The sequence below is a fragment of the Corvus hawaiiensis genome, chromosome 5, assembly GCF_020740725.1.
Source record: "Corvus hawaiiensis isolate bCorHaw1 chromosome 5, bCorHaw1.pri.cur, whole genome shotgun sequence".
Lineage (NCBI taxonomy): Eukaryota > Metazoa > Chordata > Aves > Passeriformes > Corvidae > Corvus > Corvus hawaiiensis.
This window is the reverse complement of record NC_063217.1, coordinates 37,486,916-37,501,302: the sequence shown is the minus strand read 5'-3', so window position 1 is coordinate 37,501,302 and position 14,387 is coordinate 37,486,916. Positions and strand designations below refer to the sequence as shown.

At 35.1% G+C, this 14,387-nt stretch overlaps 1 protein-coding gene across 5 annotated transcripts; it reads left to right on the top strand.

The window, feature by feature from the left end:
• Positions 1 to 151: 151 nt before the first annotated feature.
• On the top strand, positions 152 to 13,211 carry CEP44 (centrosomal protein 44). Of its 5 annotated transcripts, none has more exons than XM_048304569.1 (11): positions 152 to 245; positions 1,642 to 1,780; positions 2,365 to 2,512; positions 3,518 to 3,664; positions 4,552 to 4,659; positions 6,099 to 6,230; positions 6,616 to 6,825; positions 9,566 to 9,635; positions 11,477 to 11,604; positions 11,857 to 11,894; positions 12,694 to 13,211. In XM_048304569.1, exons 2-11 carry the CDS (start codon positions 1,692 to 1,694, stop codon positions 12,800 to 12,802), a joined length of 1,179 nt encoding a protein of 392 aa, XP_048160526.1. In that variant the 5' UTR covers positions 152 to 245; positions 1,642 to 1,691; the 3' UTR covers positions 12,803 to 13,211. The 5 variants fall into 5 exon arrangements, with proteins under 5 accessions (XP_048160526.1, XP_048160528.1, XP_048160527.1 ...); XM_048304570.1 differs by lacking the exon at positions 152 to 245 and adding an exon at positions 265 to 612; XM_048304571.1 differs by lacking the exon at positions 152 to 245 and having other exon boundaries at positions 263 to 1,780; positions 6,102 to 6,230.
• The last annotated feature ends 1,176 nt before the right edge of the window (positions 13,212 to 14,387 follow it).

Sequence of the window (14,387 nt, the reverse complement as noted above, 5' to 3'; positions counted from 1 at the left end):
GACAGGCCCAGGGATGGAGCCTCGGCAGGGAGGCCGAGCCCGCCGCCGCCGCCCCGACTCCTGCCCGGGCAGCTCTGACGTCTGCTGTTGTTGCTGGAAGTGACGTCCGCGAGGAAGGACGCGCGGGAAGCGGAAGTGGCCGTCGGCTGTGGCGGCGGCAGATTCGGTGTGCGCCCGCCGCGTTGGGGAGCGGCTGCGGGGCCCGGCCGCGCTGCCGAGGGAACGGCGGCGCTCCCGCCGCGCGGGTGAGCGTCAGCATCGCTCTCGGGCGGGGCTTTGTCCCCGCCGTGCGGGCCGGCGGCGCGGCCCAGCTCCCAGCCCAGGGCTCTCCCTCTCCTCGGAGACGGCGAGCCCCGGGGGAAGGCCCGGTCTCCGGTTGTTGTAGGGGCGAGGAAAGGCGGGTGTGGAGCCTCGGTCCTGCTCTTGCGAGTTTGCCATAGCGCGCTGGCTCCGGGACCACAACCCGCCTTACCGTGTTCTGGCTGGGACACGCTTTTTTTCCCTCTGGTGTTTCGCTGGCGCCCAGAGCAACCAGCCTAGGAGGCACAGTCTCTTGTGCGGTTCGCTCGTGTGCAGGTGGCCTCTGTGTGGCTGGCACGACGGCGAAGTCCAGTACTTGTCAGTGACGTTTTTGCATCTCTGCGTAATGTGGTTTTCCCCCCAGCTGCCCGCCCTAAGCAACAGGAGAGTCTAGATTCAATTCGAAGAAATTGAAAGTCTAGTTGTTGGGCGTTTCAAAGACAACGTTTACGGTGTTAACGTACTTGGTAACTTGCACGGGGTAGTTTTTTTTGTTTGGTTGTTTTTTTTTTTTACATTGATTCTTTGAATACCATATGCGGTTTTGAGAATTCTTCTTTGAGCCACTTGCTTAAAGTTGTATGTTATCATATCTTGAAACTTTGTTATACTCGATTTTACTCTTGATAGTCAGCACTCTGTAACTTCTGTAACTAATTCCTACAGACAAAAGCTATGTACCTCATTTTACTGTGTTCACCTTCCCAAGATTTTCTACCAACTTGACTTATTTTTTTTATTTTTATGATCTCTTAAGTTGTTTTGTAGTGACAGTACTTACCAGTTTTTACATCCAGACGTCTGGTGTAAAAAGAAAGGATTGTTGATACTTTTGGGAAACAGCCTATATGATTAGGCAAAATCCTGTGCAAGTGTCTTCTTGAGTATTTGCATTGCAGATTAAAGCTTCAGTTTTTTGTCAGACTCTTTTGAGATTTGTCTTACTATCTAGTTAAATTTGCAAAACCATAGAATGGATCATATTGTAACATAATGCAGGAAGAATAGCTGTCTCAATTTCCAAATAATTGGTTAAATTCTTCCAAGTTTTCAACAATAAGTGTTGTGTACTTTTGTTTAGCCAGCTCTGCATTCCTAATAATCTTTCAGATATCTTTGACTTTGGTAGTTTGTCACATTGAAGATTACTGCTTGGTCCTATTTAAAATGAATGAAGATGATGGTTGATTTTAATTGGTATTGAGCTGTAGTTCTGTGCTGTATTGTAATGCTTTGGAAAAAGGAGTGTCTAGAAAGGGGGGCAAAAACCTTTGAATTTCAGTGGTAATTCTATTGTATTTGTAATTTTGTAATTTTTGTGTACATATTTTTTTTGAACAGACATACTTTCTTTTATTTAATAATCTAAAAGAAGAATAGCATTTAGAATAATGGCAACAGGAGACCTAAATGGAAGTTTAAGAAAGATAGAACAAGGACTTCGCTTGTTAAATTATCCAAGAGATGTGGATTATACAGTGTAAGTGGCAGTGTGGAAATTTGTGCTAATACATGATGACAGCAAGACCTCTGAACAAGATATGTATACGTATTAGCATTGCCCCAGTGATGAGTAAGCAGAACATAACTGTGGGAAGTTGGAGTGTGGTATATGTGAACTGGAGTATAAAAGTATGCAGTTTTGGTCTTCTTAGAGCAGTCCTAGAAGTGTATCACTGTCTTGCTCCTCTTCTGCTGTTCTTGCTTTGCTTTGGTTAATCTCTCACCTTTCTAATTTCTTTGTAAGTGCTTGCAAAACTTCCTTCAGGAAGTTTTGTCCTGTAAAGATTAGAAACAAAAAGGTCTTGAATGTTGAGCTGGAAATGCTGGTGGGCTTTAGACTTGACAATGTTTAAGTTATATGAAGATCACAAAAATATTTTTTGAGCATTTTACAAATAGCAGCAAAGACTGCTGAATGAGAAATGCCTGGACAAAACTTAAAATGAAAGGTGTTTGGGTATAACATGCTGTCTGTATTGATGCCTTTCAAGTTTTTGAATTCATGTAATGAAAGGCTTTTGTTACCTTCTGCTGTTTCTTAATAATTCTGTTTCTTAATAGGTTAGTGAAGGGTGATCCAGCTGCATTTTTACCTATCATCAGCTATTGTTTTACATCTTTTTCAACTTGCATAGCAGAGCTTCTGGTAAAGTGTGATGTGGAACTGACAGCAAAGAGTGACTTGCGTTTTATCGAAGCTGTTTATAAGGTATCTCTTCATGTTCTTTGCAAAAGAAACGTGGGTTTGACTATAACTTCACAAAAATTAAACATCTACTATGAGTTTTACTAGGAAGTGAAAATTTTTGGCAATGAACATGAATTTTAGTTCTGTTAGGATTTAAGATGAGTACTAAGTCACTGTGTGCAAGTGTTTAGATTTTAATGAAAATAAGCATGTGTCGTTAGCCAAATTTTAATTTTGAGACAGTTGCAGAAACAGTAATATTGTTAGATGTTAGTTTTGAAGAATACAGAAATGTTTATTGGACAATAAGATTTATAGAAGTGACCTTGGCAGAAATCTTAACCACCAAAAAAATCACATGAAATTCAAAAAACTGTAATGAAAGCACAGTTAAGAAATGCAGCTATTTTAAAACACTGTGCCATTTTAATATATAAGGTTGAATACTTAAATGTTTATAAATTGGAATCAAATTCTTAACTGATTGAAAATCACTTTGAACTATTCTTAAAATATACATGAGCACGTTTTTATGAAAGGTGGATTGATGAATTAAGAAATAGTGGCTTATTCAGACTAGTTTTCCATCTGAGAGACTGCTTTACAGAGGGGTTCTGTGGGAGATTTACTTTGCCCTCTGATGCATTTGCTGAGATTAATACAACTTTTTATTGTGCATTCACTTTAAAAAGCTTTTGGTTTAAGTTTTTTAGTATTAATTTCTGTAGTCATTTGTTTCATGTATCTTAAGACTGTGAGTTAAAGTTTACAAGAGTGATGTGATTGAAGGAGGAGATATGTTTTAAGGCCTTCCTTTCTGGAAGAGGAGGTATGTTTAAAGCCTAGGTAGAAGAAACAGCTATATATATCTTTAAATATATAAAAATAATCAAATGAGAAAAAGCTTAACTGCTGAAGTGCATAATGCAAGAAAAGATTGTAGTAAAATAAGAATATGGGCATGCCATTTCTACAGCAAATTGTGAGGTGATTTTGAAAGTGAAGTAAACTCTTATTTTTTTGCAGTTTCTTCGAGATCAATTTCAGTATAAACCAATTTTAACAAAAGAGCAGTTTCTTCAGTGTGGCTTTGCGGAAAGAAAAATGCAAATTGTTTGTGACATTGTTAACTGTGTGGTGAAGAAACATAAGGAGTTGAGTAACTCTAGTAAGGTACTGATCAAATGGTTACCTTTATTGTAAGTTTCTTTTGACATGCTTGATGCTGCAGATAAACTGGCCTTCAGCTTCTGTTTGAAGATGCTGCATTGCTCATGGACCAAATAATGGAAAATTAGTATGAAGTTCCATTGTAAGATTCTTGAATGCTTTCATTCAAGACATGAAGCTGCCAATACTTTGTAGTATTAAAAAAAATATTAAAATGAAGATAAGTCTAATACTTGGTGCCTTTACAGTTAGTGATGCGTTTTCTTTTGCACTTCTTGATACAGTGAACATGTGAATCAATAAACTTTTCAGATGAATTTAAAGGCAAAGCAAAATCATCTGATATGTTGAAGTTCCTTAACAATTTAAACATGACACTTGTATTTGTTTCTCAAATCTGATTATTTTTATCAACGATACTTGTAGTAGCATTTTTTTAATCAGTGTTTGTTGTGTATCAGTCTCTGCTTTAATGAAAACAATTACCAGTCTTTATGTTTTACAGGATTTTGTTTCCTTTGAGTTTATAACAAGTCTTCAGGACTTCTGTATACTTAATTTGTCCGTTTTGAAGACATAACTACATTTTTTTGGTATTTGTTTTACTTTCAAGTCTGGTGCAAGTTGTCTTTTCTATTATAAAACCATCTTTGATGCAACCTAGCATAGCCATTAATGAGTATAAAAGTGTGGCATTCACTTCTGGGTCTGTGTTCTCTATAAATTTGGGTCATATTTAATTTTTTTTAGACATTATTGTACTACAGAGGTTTAAATGTGTTTGTGTGTGTGTGCCATGAAATATTCCTGACTGTCAGTGATGGTGGTAGAAAGTGGGGTGTGGAATCCTGAAAATTTTCCTGTGTTATTTTCTTCTGTTCACTTTGGAGGTTAAATCCCAAACGAGGAAGAAAATCAGACCTTTTAAATCTGAAGTATGGTCAAACTGTGGTAAAGGTCTTGCTGATCCTAGTGGCAGTGCTCTGAATTCCAGACAGGTATGAAAATAATTTTTATGTTTATGTCTGAAGGTTAATCTCATTTGTAGCAACTCAGGCTCCTGCTGAAATTTTTGCTTTTGTTTAGATTTTAGTGCTTAATCAAACCAGTTTTGAGGTGGGCTGATGTTTGTTTGTTTGTTTTTCCCCAAAGTGTGGTTGGCTGAAGTAATAACTGGAATACAGAGGATGTTGCCTCTCTCTTTTACTGAGTAGTTGATTTCAAAGTCTTAGTGGTAATGACCTAGTGCTGTTGTTTGTGCTATATTTGAATTATATCAAGTGTAAGGGACAGCAATAGAAAAAGATAAAATCGGACAAAGAAGCTATATCATGTTTGAAGAGTGAAGTGTGCTTGGCCTAACACATGTTTTCAACACAGCTTTCAAAACACTTTTTGCTCTTTTGTAAGAATCTCTTCAGCAAAGATTTCATAATGTAGCGTTGCTCTTGGCTTTGGTTTTGCAAAGGTGAGATGATTATGCATTGAGTAAAAATGATTATACATTATGCTACTCTTGACATGTGAAGGAGGCAGCTTTCCTAATATTTTCTGCTAAAAGGGTGCAGAATAAAATGGTAGAAAACTTTTAGGACTATGGCTGTCTGTTAATAGGTGGTGATTTCTATTTATAAGGAAAATACTGCTTTTATCAAGGAAAACTTCACAAATAAAGTATTTGGAATGGCTTCTCTGTCTCTTCTAGTTGTTTAATAGTAGCACTGAATAGATACGTGTGTTTTAAGAATACCCTAGTAGAGCAGAGTTTCAGCTTAACTAAAACATCGAGGAATCTGTACATGTTAAGATGCTGCACAGAACTAGTAATTGTGCATTGTTAATCATTAAGTATTTTATTTTGTTTTGTGACAGTATCATAGGATTTAATCCACCTAGAAAGAATTGCAAAATTTGTTTTCTCTAAGGGAATCCTTCAAAGGAAACTAATGTGTACCTCGTAGGGCTATTTTGCTGACAGTTGTCAAGAAGAAGGGAGAATTCTAATCTTCCTAGCTAAACTTTTTTTCCTTAATGTTTTAATCATGGTTTTGATGTTGGAACTGTCTATACATACGCATTTCACTGTATGTAGTAACATATTTTCAGTCCACACTTAGAAATCTAACGGGCCTTACATTAAGGGAAGACATCAATGTCTTCATTACTGTTTATGGAGAGGAAACAAGGTACACAGTATATATGGTGAAGTGTGTGCATATTTATTTTACAGTTCCTTCAAGTCTGTATGATTTTTTTTTTTTTAAACTGCCTGCTGTTGCTTTCTGTATTTTGCAACCAGCTGGGATAAGATAGTTGGATTTAAATAAGTATTAAAATAATAGGTTGTATGTGTCATTACTTGGCTAATTCATTCTTGTAATGAAAAACACCAGCAGTTTGTTGATTTTGTTTGTTTGTTTTTTAACATACTCAAAAGAAGCCTCTAGTCGAACGGCACTCAGGAAAAGAAGTTAGTGGTGACCTTCATCCACTACCCCTTCCAGCACAGGGAGGGAATGAGGAAGAATTGTGCCTAGATCATGATATTGTGGAAGTTAAATGTGAACAAGTAAGAACTTCTATTTTAAGATGCTGTCTGCATGTATTCTTAACCATTTTTTACAGGATTTTTCTAAAGGGATAAAGGTTTTTACATTATAGTTATACTTCAGGAGCATGAGCTGATAGTTATTTAATAAGTGTATTGAAAAAGTTGGAAAAAAGAAAAGTCAGTTTAATTGTACCATCTCTTTCAAGACACAGTTCTGTCAACAGCTTCTTTTAAAAGCTGAGTTCCCTGAATAGGCATATTTTGGTAATACTGGAAGAAAAATAATTTTATAATGTAGCAAGATGTGGTTACTGAACTTGAAGATTGCACTTAATTTGTTTGATCAAATGATGAATTGTATCTGTTTTGAAATTAGAGGACATGTTCTTATTGATATTTTCAGGTCATAGAAGATAATTTAGAAATTGAGTTTTTAAAGAATCAGCTTGCGGATTTCCAGGCAAAGCTTCATAAGCTAGATTGGATGGAAGATAAGCTACGAGTTTTAGAAGAGAAACTGCAAGGAAAGGTGATCATAGATGAGAAGGACTGGAATAACCTATTGAATCGAGTTTTGCTTCTTGAAACAGAACTGTTGTTACAATCCAAAAAGGTATGCTAACTTCTTTTAATTGTATAACAAAAATTGCCCAGACACAATCTTGTTGGTCTGTTTCTGTCCTCCCTGCCTCTCGATGTGTTTTTTCACTGGTTTTAAAAGCATGATCTGAATGGAAGTGCTGTTTATGAAGTTGATGGTATTTTTTTCTTAACTGTTAAATTCTATTTTCCCATACTCTATGAACCAAAGCTCTCCATTGGAAACTGTTTCTTTGTAGAAATATGTTCTCATTAGTAATGATTCAATGTCATTTTGTTTACTACTGAAGTTATAGAAGGAAGTTTTTGAACATAGAGTCTTCATTCTATACAACTGACAAAAATAGATGACATGCACAGTGGAAAATGCAGGGTTAATCAAAAAGTTAATTCTTATTTTAATCCTATTTTTAATTTGTGGGTCCTTGAAATTTCTACGCTAATCAGTGGGGTTTTTTCTCCTATTTCCACTCTCTTCCCCCACTTCCTATTTCTTGTCAGTGATCTTCATTGTATTTTTAAATGTATGAAAGCACTACAGTTGTGGTGTGGCTACATTTGGCATAGCAAGTAAAACCTCTTGTTGCATTAAGACTCCTGGGTTATTTTTCATGCTGCTGAAAGGTCTGTGTGTGCACTTTATGTAATTTGAGATATGTACACATGTAAATATTTTGAGTTGCAGTGACCCATAGCATCACTTTGAAATTAATCACGTGATCCAAAAACTGTATTCTCACATGCATGTTGTGTATCCTTCAGATACTGTCAGATGCTTTCCCTAGAAGTTGAGAACCCTTGTGGAAAATAGTTGATCAGTGTTGTGTTTTTCTCTGCAGTTGTAAAACTGCTGAATTTGTTCATAACCAGAAGCTCTGTGCATGTTGCTGACCCCACAAATTTGAAAATGTTGCTAATATTTGTATGCAAGACATGTTTTACTGTGTGCCTTGAAAGTGTGGTGGTTATGCAAAGTTTTGAAATGGACAGGTGTTCAGACTGATCACTAGGTTATTTCTAAAGGCTGTAGCTCAGTTAGTAAGGATGGATATTCTCAGACACTTTATAAAAAAGAGTAGCTGTAGTAATTTACTATCTGAATTCAGATTCTTATGGATCAGTAGACATATGTCCAAATAATACCACCAATGATAATGTTTTTTTTCTGGCAGCAGTCTCAAGAGGCTTTCAGGTGAACAGCGACAGATAGTTTTTCTCCTGTTTCAAATGTATTCTTTTCAAGAAATTATTTTAGCACATGGGAAAGCTTATGTTTCAGACTAGATTTGTTCTTTATTTTTGTAAATTTGGTTTATTACTGCTTCAGTAATATGTTTATTGCAGTTGTTCGTATGGTTGGGATAGTATTTGGAAAATACTCTCAAAAATACTGCACAGAAATTTCTAGTGAGATAATTATATTTCTGTACTGCATGTTACTGAAAGAATTCACCTGCAGAAACAAGTTAAATTATAGTTCTGTGTGTCATTGTTGCTGGTCTTTTTTCAAAGCAAAGTTAACTGGTTTTACATATATAAATATACAAGGCTGTTTATATATGTATAAATAGTCTCCAAAACTAACTGTTTTGCAAATAGACATTTGAAAACTGCTAAGAAATAATCCTTTGGGCCACAGAATTTCTGCTTTTTTGTTTCATGAAATTGGATCCAAGTCATGCTTCACGCATACAGAACAATTCAGAATTATTCGTCTCTTACTTGTGCACTTTTCAGGGACTTTTTGGTATCTAGCCAGCATAGCAGGAGCACTCTAAGATCTGTCTCTTGTTGTTGTCAAAGTAGCAGCAGCTGTGCATTTAGCTCTGGGAAAGTCTGAAAGCTACCAAATCCATTTCAATGAAAGGAATTGAACAGGCATAGTCAGTGCAGACTCTATTTTTGTATTTGTGAAGAGATAGACATTATTACAGGTTTTTTCCATCGTTTCCCTATACAATACCTACTATTTCTCCCTCATTCATTTATTTGGGTATAGTATTCCCCTGTTAGCCTATGTAGTTGATTCACAATACGAAGTGACATATTTTAAAGGCTGAGATGTCAAACCATAATGATAACTCATTGGTAAAAAATGTCTGATTGTTTTTTGATTGTTGCATTGTTTTACTTTGAAATTAGAAAGGTGAACTCAAAAATACTATTGTTTCCTTCCTTATGAACAACCTTTTTAAAGTTAAGATTGATTTAAACTGAGAACATTTCTTAAAAGAGCCCTCTCTCATTTAGGAGCCTGGGAAACCAGCTTAAAATAGCCTTCTGAGTTCCAGGCATTTAAGTGGAATGAATTTGAGTTAGTCTGTAGGCTATTTTTCAGAACTGAGGACTGTATTTTTGAATAACAGCCAGCGGTAGAAGGCACACTTACTTTGTTAAGCTAATGGCAACCAATGTTGAGATGTAATGATTAGTACAGTCTAAGAGCAGTCTGATTGTCCATTCTACTCATACCTAAGTTATATGCACTGTGTTTTGGCCTGGTTTCGACCTCTTTATGAACAGCAATACTGATAGGAAAAAAATCCCCATGAAATGGACTACTGTTTTAATGAAGCATATGTATGGAAATGTTGAGTTTTTTTAGTCCTATGAAGATATTTGTGCAGTGCCAACGTTTCTGGATGGTGTAGCAAGCAAATGCATACATACTTAGTACTTAAATATACTTTTGTTCAGTCAGAAGATGATTTAGACAGGGTGTATGGCTAAAATGCAGTAAACTTGTATTTCAGAGAGACTTACCTAAAGAGTTCAGCAATATAAATCAAGAAAGTACTTCTAGAAGCATTCCAGTTTCTCTTGGTGAGTATTAATGATTTTCCTTTTAATTAACATAAATATGCTAAACACTTCTTGCTGACCTTGACTAAAATATTTAAGTAGATAACTGCAATTTAATGCCTCTGAATTTAAAACCGTACTGCAGATTAGAAGTTAACCTTCTCCTCATTTCAAGTTTCTAACTTACTCTGTAGAAGATTTAGTTGCTATAGCATAGTAAGTAATAGTTAGAAATAGCTACTAAAAATATTAGAGATGCAAATTTAATTAAGGTGCTGTTACTAAAGCTGTGAAAAACAATACTGTCATCTGAACTTTAAAGCAGTTATCATCATGTTTTAAAAATGCTCTGTTCTTAAGCACAAATTGAGTTATTTTTACTGCCACTAGTATGTTTTAAGTTGCTGTGTTGTTTTTCAGCTCACTATTGAATGTTTTCTATATTTCATCCCTGAAGCACTAAGCAGCTATCCAACTGGCATTTTTGTTAAACTTTATTTTGAAGAGAAAGACAAAATCTTTTTCTTCCATTTCCAACTTCCACTTAATTTTTATAACATAACAAGAAGTGAGCGAAGCCTTAACTGGGAAAGAAGTTAAAAGCATTGCCTAGGCCATGAGTGATTCTTCTGTCTTCCTCAATGGTAGCTCTTTAGTCCTTAGCTCTGTTAGCTCCCTTAGCTCCTGCTGTTCTTCACTGACTTGGTCTGTTTCCCTTGTGGCAGCTGTTATTCTTACCACCCATGGTAAGGAGGATATTCTATTTTTCGTTCTCACAAATTAGGCATTTTTGTCCAGTGTTGGGCTCTTGAATTGTAATTAAAAGGGAGTCTCAGTAATTCAGTTTCCATGGAAATTAGGAAAGCAGCGTCTTGGTTATGTCAAAGCTTGTTTTTGTTGTGGGGTCTCAGAAATGGGACCTTCATTTTACAGGGCATAGAAATCTTGCAGCATGTTTACTTCCTTTGAAAAGTTTAGTGGTGTGTTACTGACACTTGAGAACTTTGTAGTGAGTAAACAGGCAGATGGTCTGTAAAAGAGAATTTTCATATTTTCAGACTCCTCAAATTCTTCTGAATTTGTTATTCCTGCTTTTCTAAAATTCAGGAAATTTTAGGCATAAAAGTTACTGGGACAGTCTTAAGTCTTTTATCTGAGAAGTAGAGTACTTGGAATACTTTCAGGCTCTTTTTCATTGTAGCACTCTTCAGAAATCACAGATGTACAGAATAAACAATTTTTAATTTTAGGTATTTAAAACCAATTTAATATGAATTTTAGATAAAAAATAGTGTCGCTAAGTATGTTCCAAAGGTATGATGTATAGATGGTGACATTACTAAAAAAATAGGTATGGGAAAACTTTTTTTTTCTAGATACTAAGTTCTCTTCCCTGACAAGAGTAATCTAAAATTGCAGAGAATATCACAGCCTTCCAAAAGAAAAAAAAAAAATTCTGCTGCTTATAAGACAGGTTACTTAGCAGAAATTAAAGACATGTTTGAACAGGCAGTTTACAATTAAAATGATGTAAACCATATGAAATTACTATTAAATGTTTGGCACTGTAATCAGATGTTCATAAGCTTTGATTTTACTCTAATCAGTAGAAAATAATCTTCTTAGTAATCTTTGGAGTTTGCTTTGTGTATATTATATGTATTATACATCGTGTAATACTGCACTTGTTTTAAAAAAATGAGAAGCCTATTTTGGACTCTCATAGTAGCTTTTTCTTTTCCCTCTCTAAACAATGCATTCTCTTCTGTTATTACATACTGTAAATCAAGTTATTTGATAGCTGACCTTGCAAAAGAGAGCAAAAAGGCAAAGGTGACATAAAACTGAGTATTTCTCTATAGATACAGAGAGGAATGAGGAGATGCCGGAGAGTCATCTTCAGTCGTCTGGATGCAGTTCACTATTATCCACAGACCAATCTCCCAAAGACATGACCATTAATTCTTGTGATCTGACAGACATTTCAAAGGTAACTAAAACTGGTGAATGCTCAGTAGATTTCCTTTGAGGTCAAGAGAACAAGTAAGCACTGGTTTTAGTTGTATATACGGATAGAAAAACAAGGAAACTATGCAAAACTACATCTAGGTCTGTCTCATAAAAATACTTTTATATATAAACAGTGCTTAAAGTTACATTTTCTCTGAATTTTAAGTTGAAAGTCCATCTGAAGAATGTCAGCTTTGAAGAGTTTACTAACTTTGTTGCTTTTAAATTGTAGGAGACAATAAGGCAAAGAATGGAAAAGATAAGTAAAATGTAAGTAATAGGAAAGGGCAGCAGGAATTTATTTCCCAGGAGGGAGTTGTACTGGACTAAGGCATACAGAGAATGTACATATGTGTTCCAAACCTCAAAGGTCTCTACGTCAGGTGTGGCATTTCCTTATGGCTTTACTGGATAATAAAGCCACTTACAGTTCTGTATTTGCAGGATGAGTCACTGTTTTGGTTTCTAAAAAGCAATAGAAAGCACTCTTAATAGTATTAACTAGAGATTAAAGAGTGTTTAGAGTTTGGTTGATAAGAAATAGGAATATTATTTATCTCCTGATTGAAATTCCCTGGTAGTTGCAACTTTTCTTCCTGAAAAATAACTACGTTATCTTAACTGGCTTTTATTGTTTAAGGAAAAGTAAAACCAATTTCACCCTAAGCATTACAATAACTGTATTAAGATGAGTTTTGTATTAATCCTGAGATCTCTAATGAAATTTTTTGTTACATTTTTATTATATTTGAAGAGAAATGCGTTGCTCTATAATGTTTCTCTAGCAAGAGATTTCTGTTCTCCAAGTGCGTGGCCTATAAAAAGCTCTAGCCTTTTCTGTGATTTTAATTTTATTCTGTGGGTTGCTTCTTTCTTTGTGTACTTAGGGTTTATTGTTATATGGTAGGCATTTAAAATAGGAACCAATTGCAGAGGAAAAGGGGGGGGTGAGAGAAAACTTACGGTTTCATGCTGCTTGTTAGTATTTTAGGTAATTAGAAAGTTAAAAGCAAGCCAGTTATTTCTTACCTTATTTTATTAAACACATGTAAACAAAATTTATTTTCAGAATTGAAGAAACCTTCAAATTGCTCAAAACACCAAGTCCACATCTGGGAATACCTGAAAGCACAGGTCTTCAGACCTGGTCTCTGCAGACTTATGGATACCAGAAGTAATATGTATATTTGTACAGCATTAAATTTTTAATATATCAAATTTATAATGATCACCAGTGCTTTTATTTCGTTGAATAAGTATTTTACTCATGCATCTGTGTATGGATTTCCCTCCCCACGACCACAATTTTAGGTTTTAAAGACTGTACACATAGCTTCTTCCCCCCTCCTTGCTCTTTTTGTAAATTTAAGTCATTACAGGAGTGTATTCTTGTGTTGACATTTGTTAGCAGTGTGCTAAGTAATATGTTTTTTAAAGTGCGGGCTTGAGGACCATGGTTTACATCCTGTTGGAAACATTCCAGCTGTAACTTTCATATTACACCCAAGAGGCATTCTTACATACCATCTTACCATCTGTACTGTTGAATAAGTCTTAATAAAAAACTTACATACACAGTTTCAAATATGTACCTTTCTTGCTTTTTTTTTATTTTTAAATATAAGTTTTCATGCTGAGCTGGAGAGCACCAACACTTTATGGCTTCCATTAACGCTGACAAAGTGAGGGTCAGTTTGATCCTAAACACTAAAATGTGCAAGTAAGTCCACAGACTTTGACTGCAAGAGATGTGTTGAGTGTTTTAGTGCTCTTACCCAACACATTTTAAGACCAGCAGCACAGATGGAGACCAGCCAGTATACAAAGAAACACAACATTTTCATTATTTGAAGCCATATTAAGATTTCTGTTTAGAGACATAAGTAGATGTAAGACTTCCATAAACATATGATCAAACCAAAGATGTGTGAGGCTTGGTAAGATTTATTTATTTATTACTTTTTGTAAATTGGTAGCCTGTCATATCAAGGTTCCTTTGTTTTAATACTTCACTTAAAAAGATTTTTTGGAGTTTAATATTACAAAAGAATTACAATTTTTTTTTGGGCACAGTTTGCAGATGAAGGCAAAAGCAGGTATTTGACATCCTGTAAAAAGTGATTTCTGTGTTTTAACAATAATTATGATTTTTTTGATAACCATATTGAATAGAAATGGACTTTATTTTAAACAGAAACAGAAGAACTTACGGTGATCTGTTATGTTACATAAACTAGTTCAGATTTTTTTTGATTTCTGCAAAGGACTTTTTCAGTTGTTTAAAAATAAAAGAAACTAAAAAGATTTGAAAATTACATAGTAGGAATGTGTTTTGCTTCTTAATTGAAAATAGGCCTTGCAAATCACTGTTCATTATTCTAACAATGAAATGAAATGAGGTTTTCTTCTAAATGTTAGAGCAATTAATGTCCTAAAATAGGACTACAGCCCCATCTTGTGGAAATCTTTATAAAGTCATCAAAGAGGTAAAAATTAATATTTCTGTCTGCTTTAAGTCGCTATGGTCAAATATTTTGAATTATCTCTTTTATTTTTCCTCTTTGTCTTGGAGTCAAAGAGGCTTTTATGTTCAGTAAGATATTCATTCTCTATGATATTTGATAATGTTTGTGTCAGGAACCAGAGGAATGAATCTGTTGTTTGTTGATGTCATGGCAAAAATGAGAAGTGTTAGTCAACATACTTGATTCAAGTTACAGAGACTTATCATTGAATGCATCTGGGGAATGCAGCAAGTGTTAG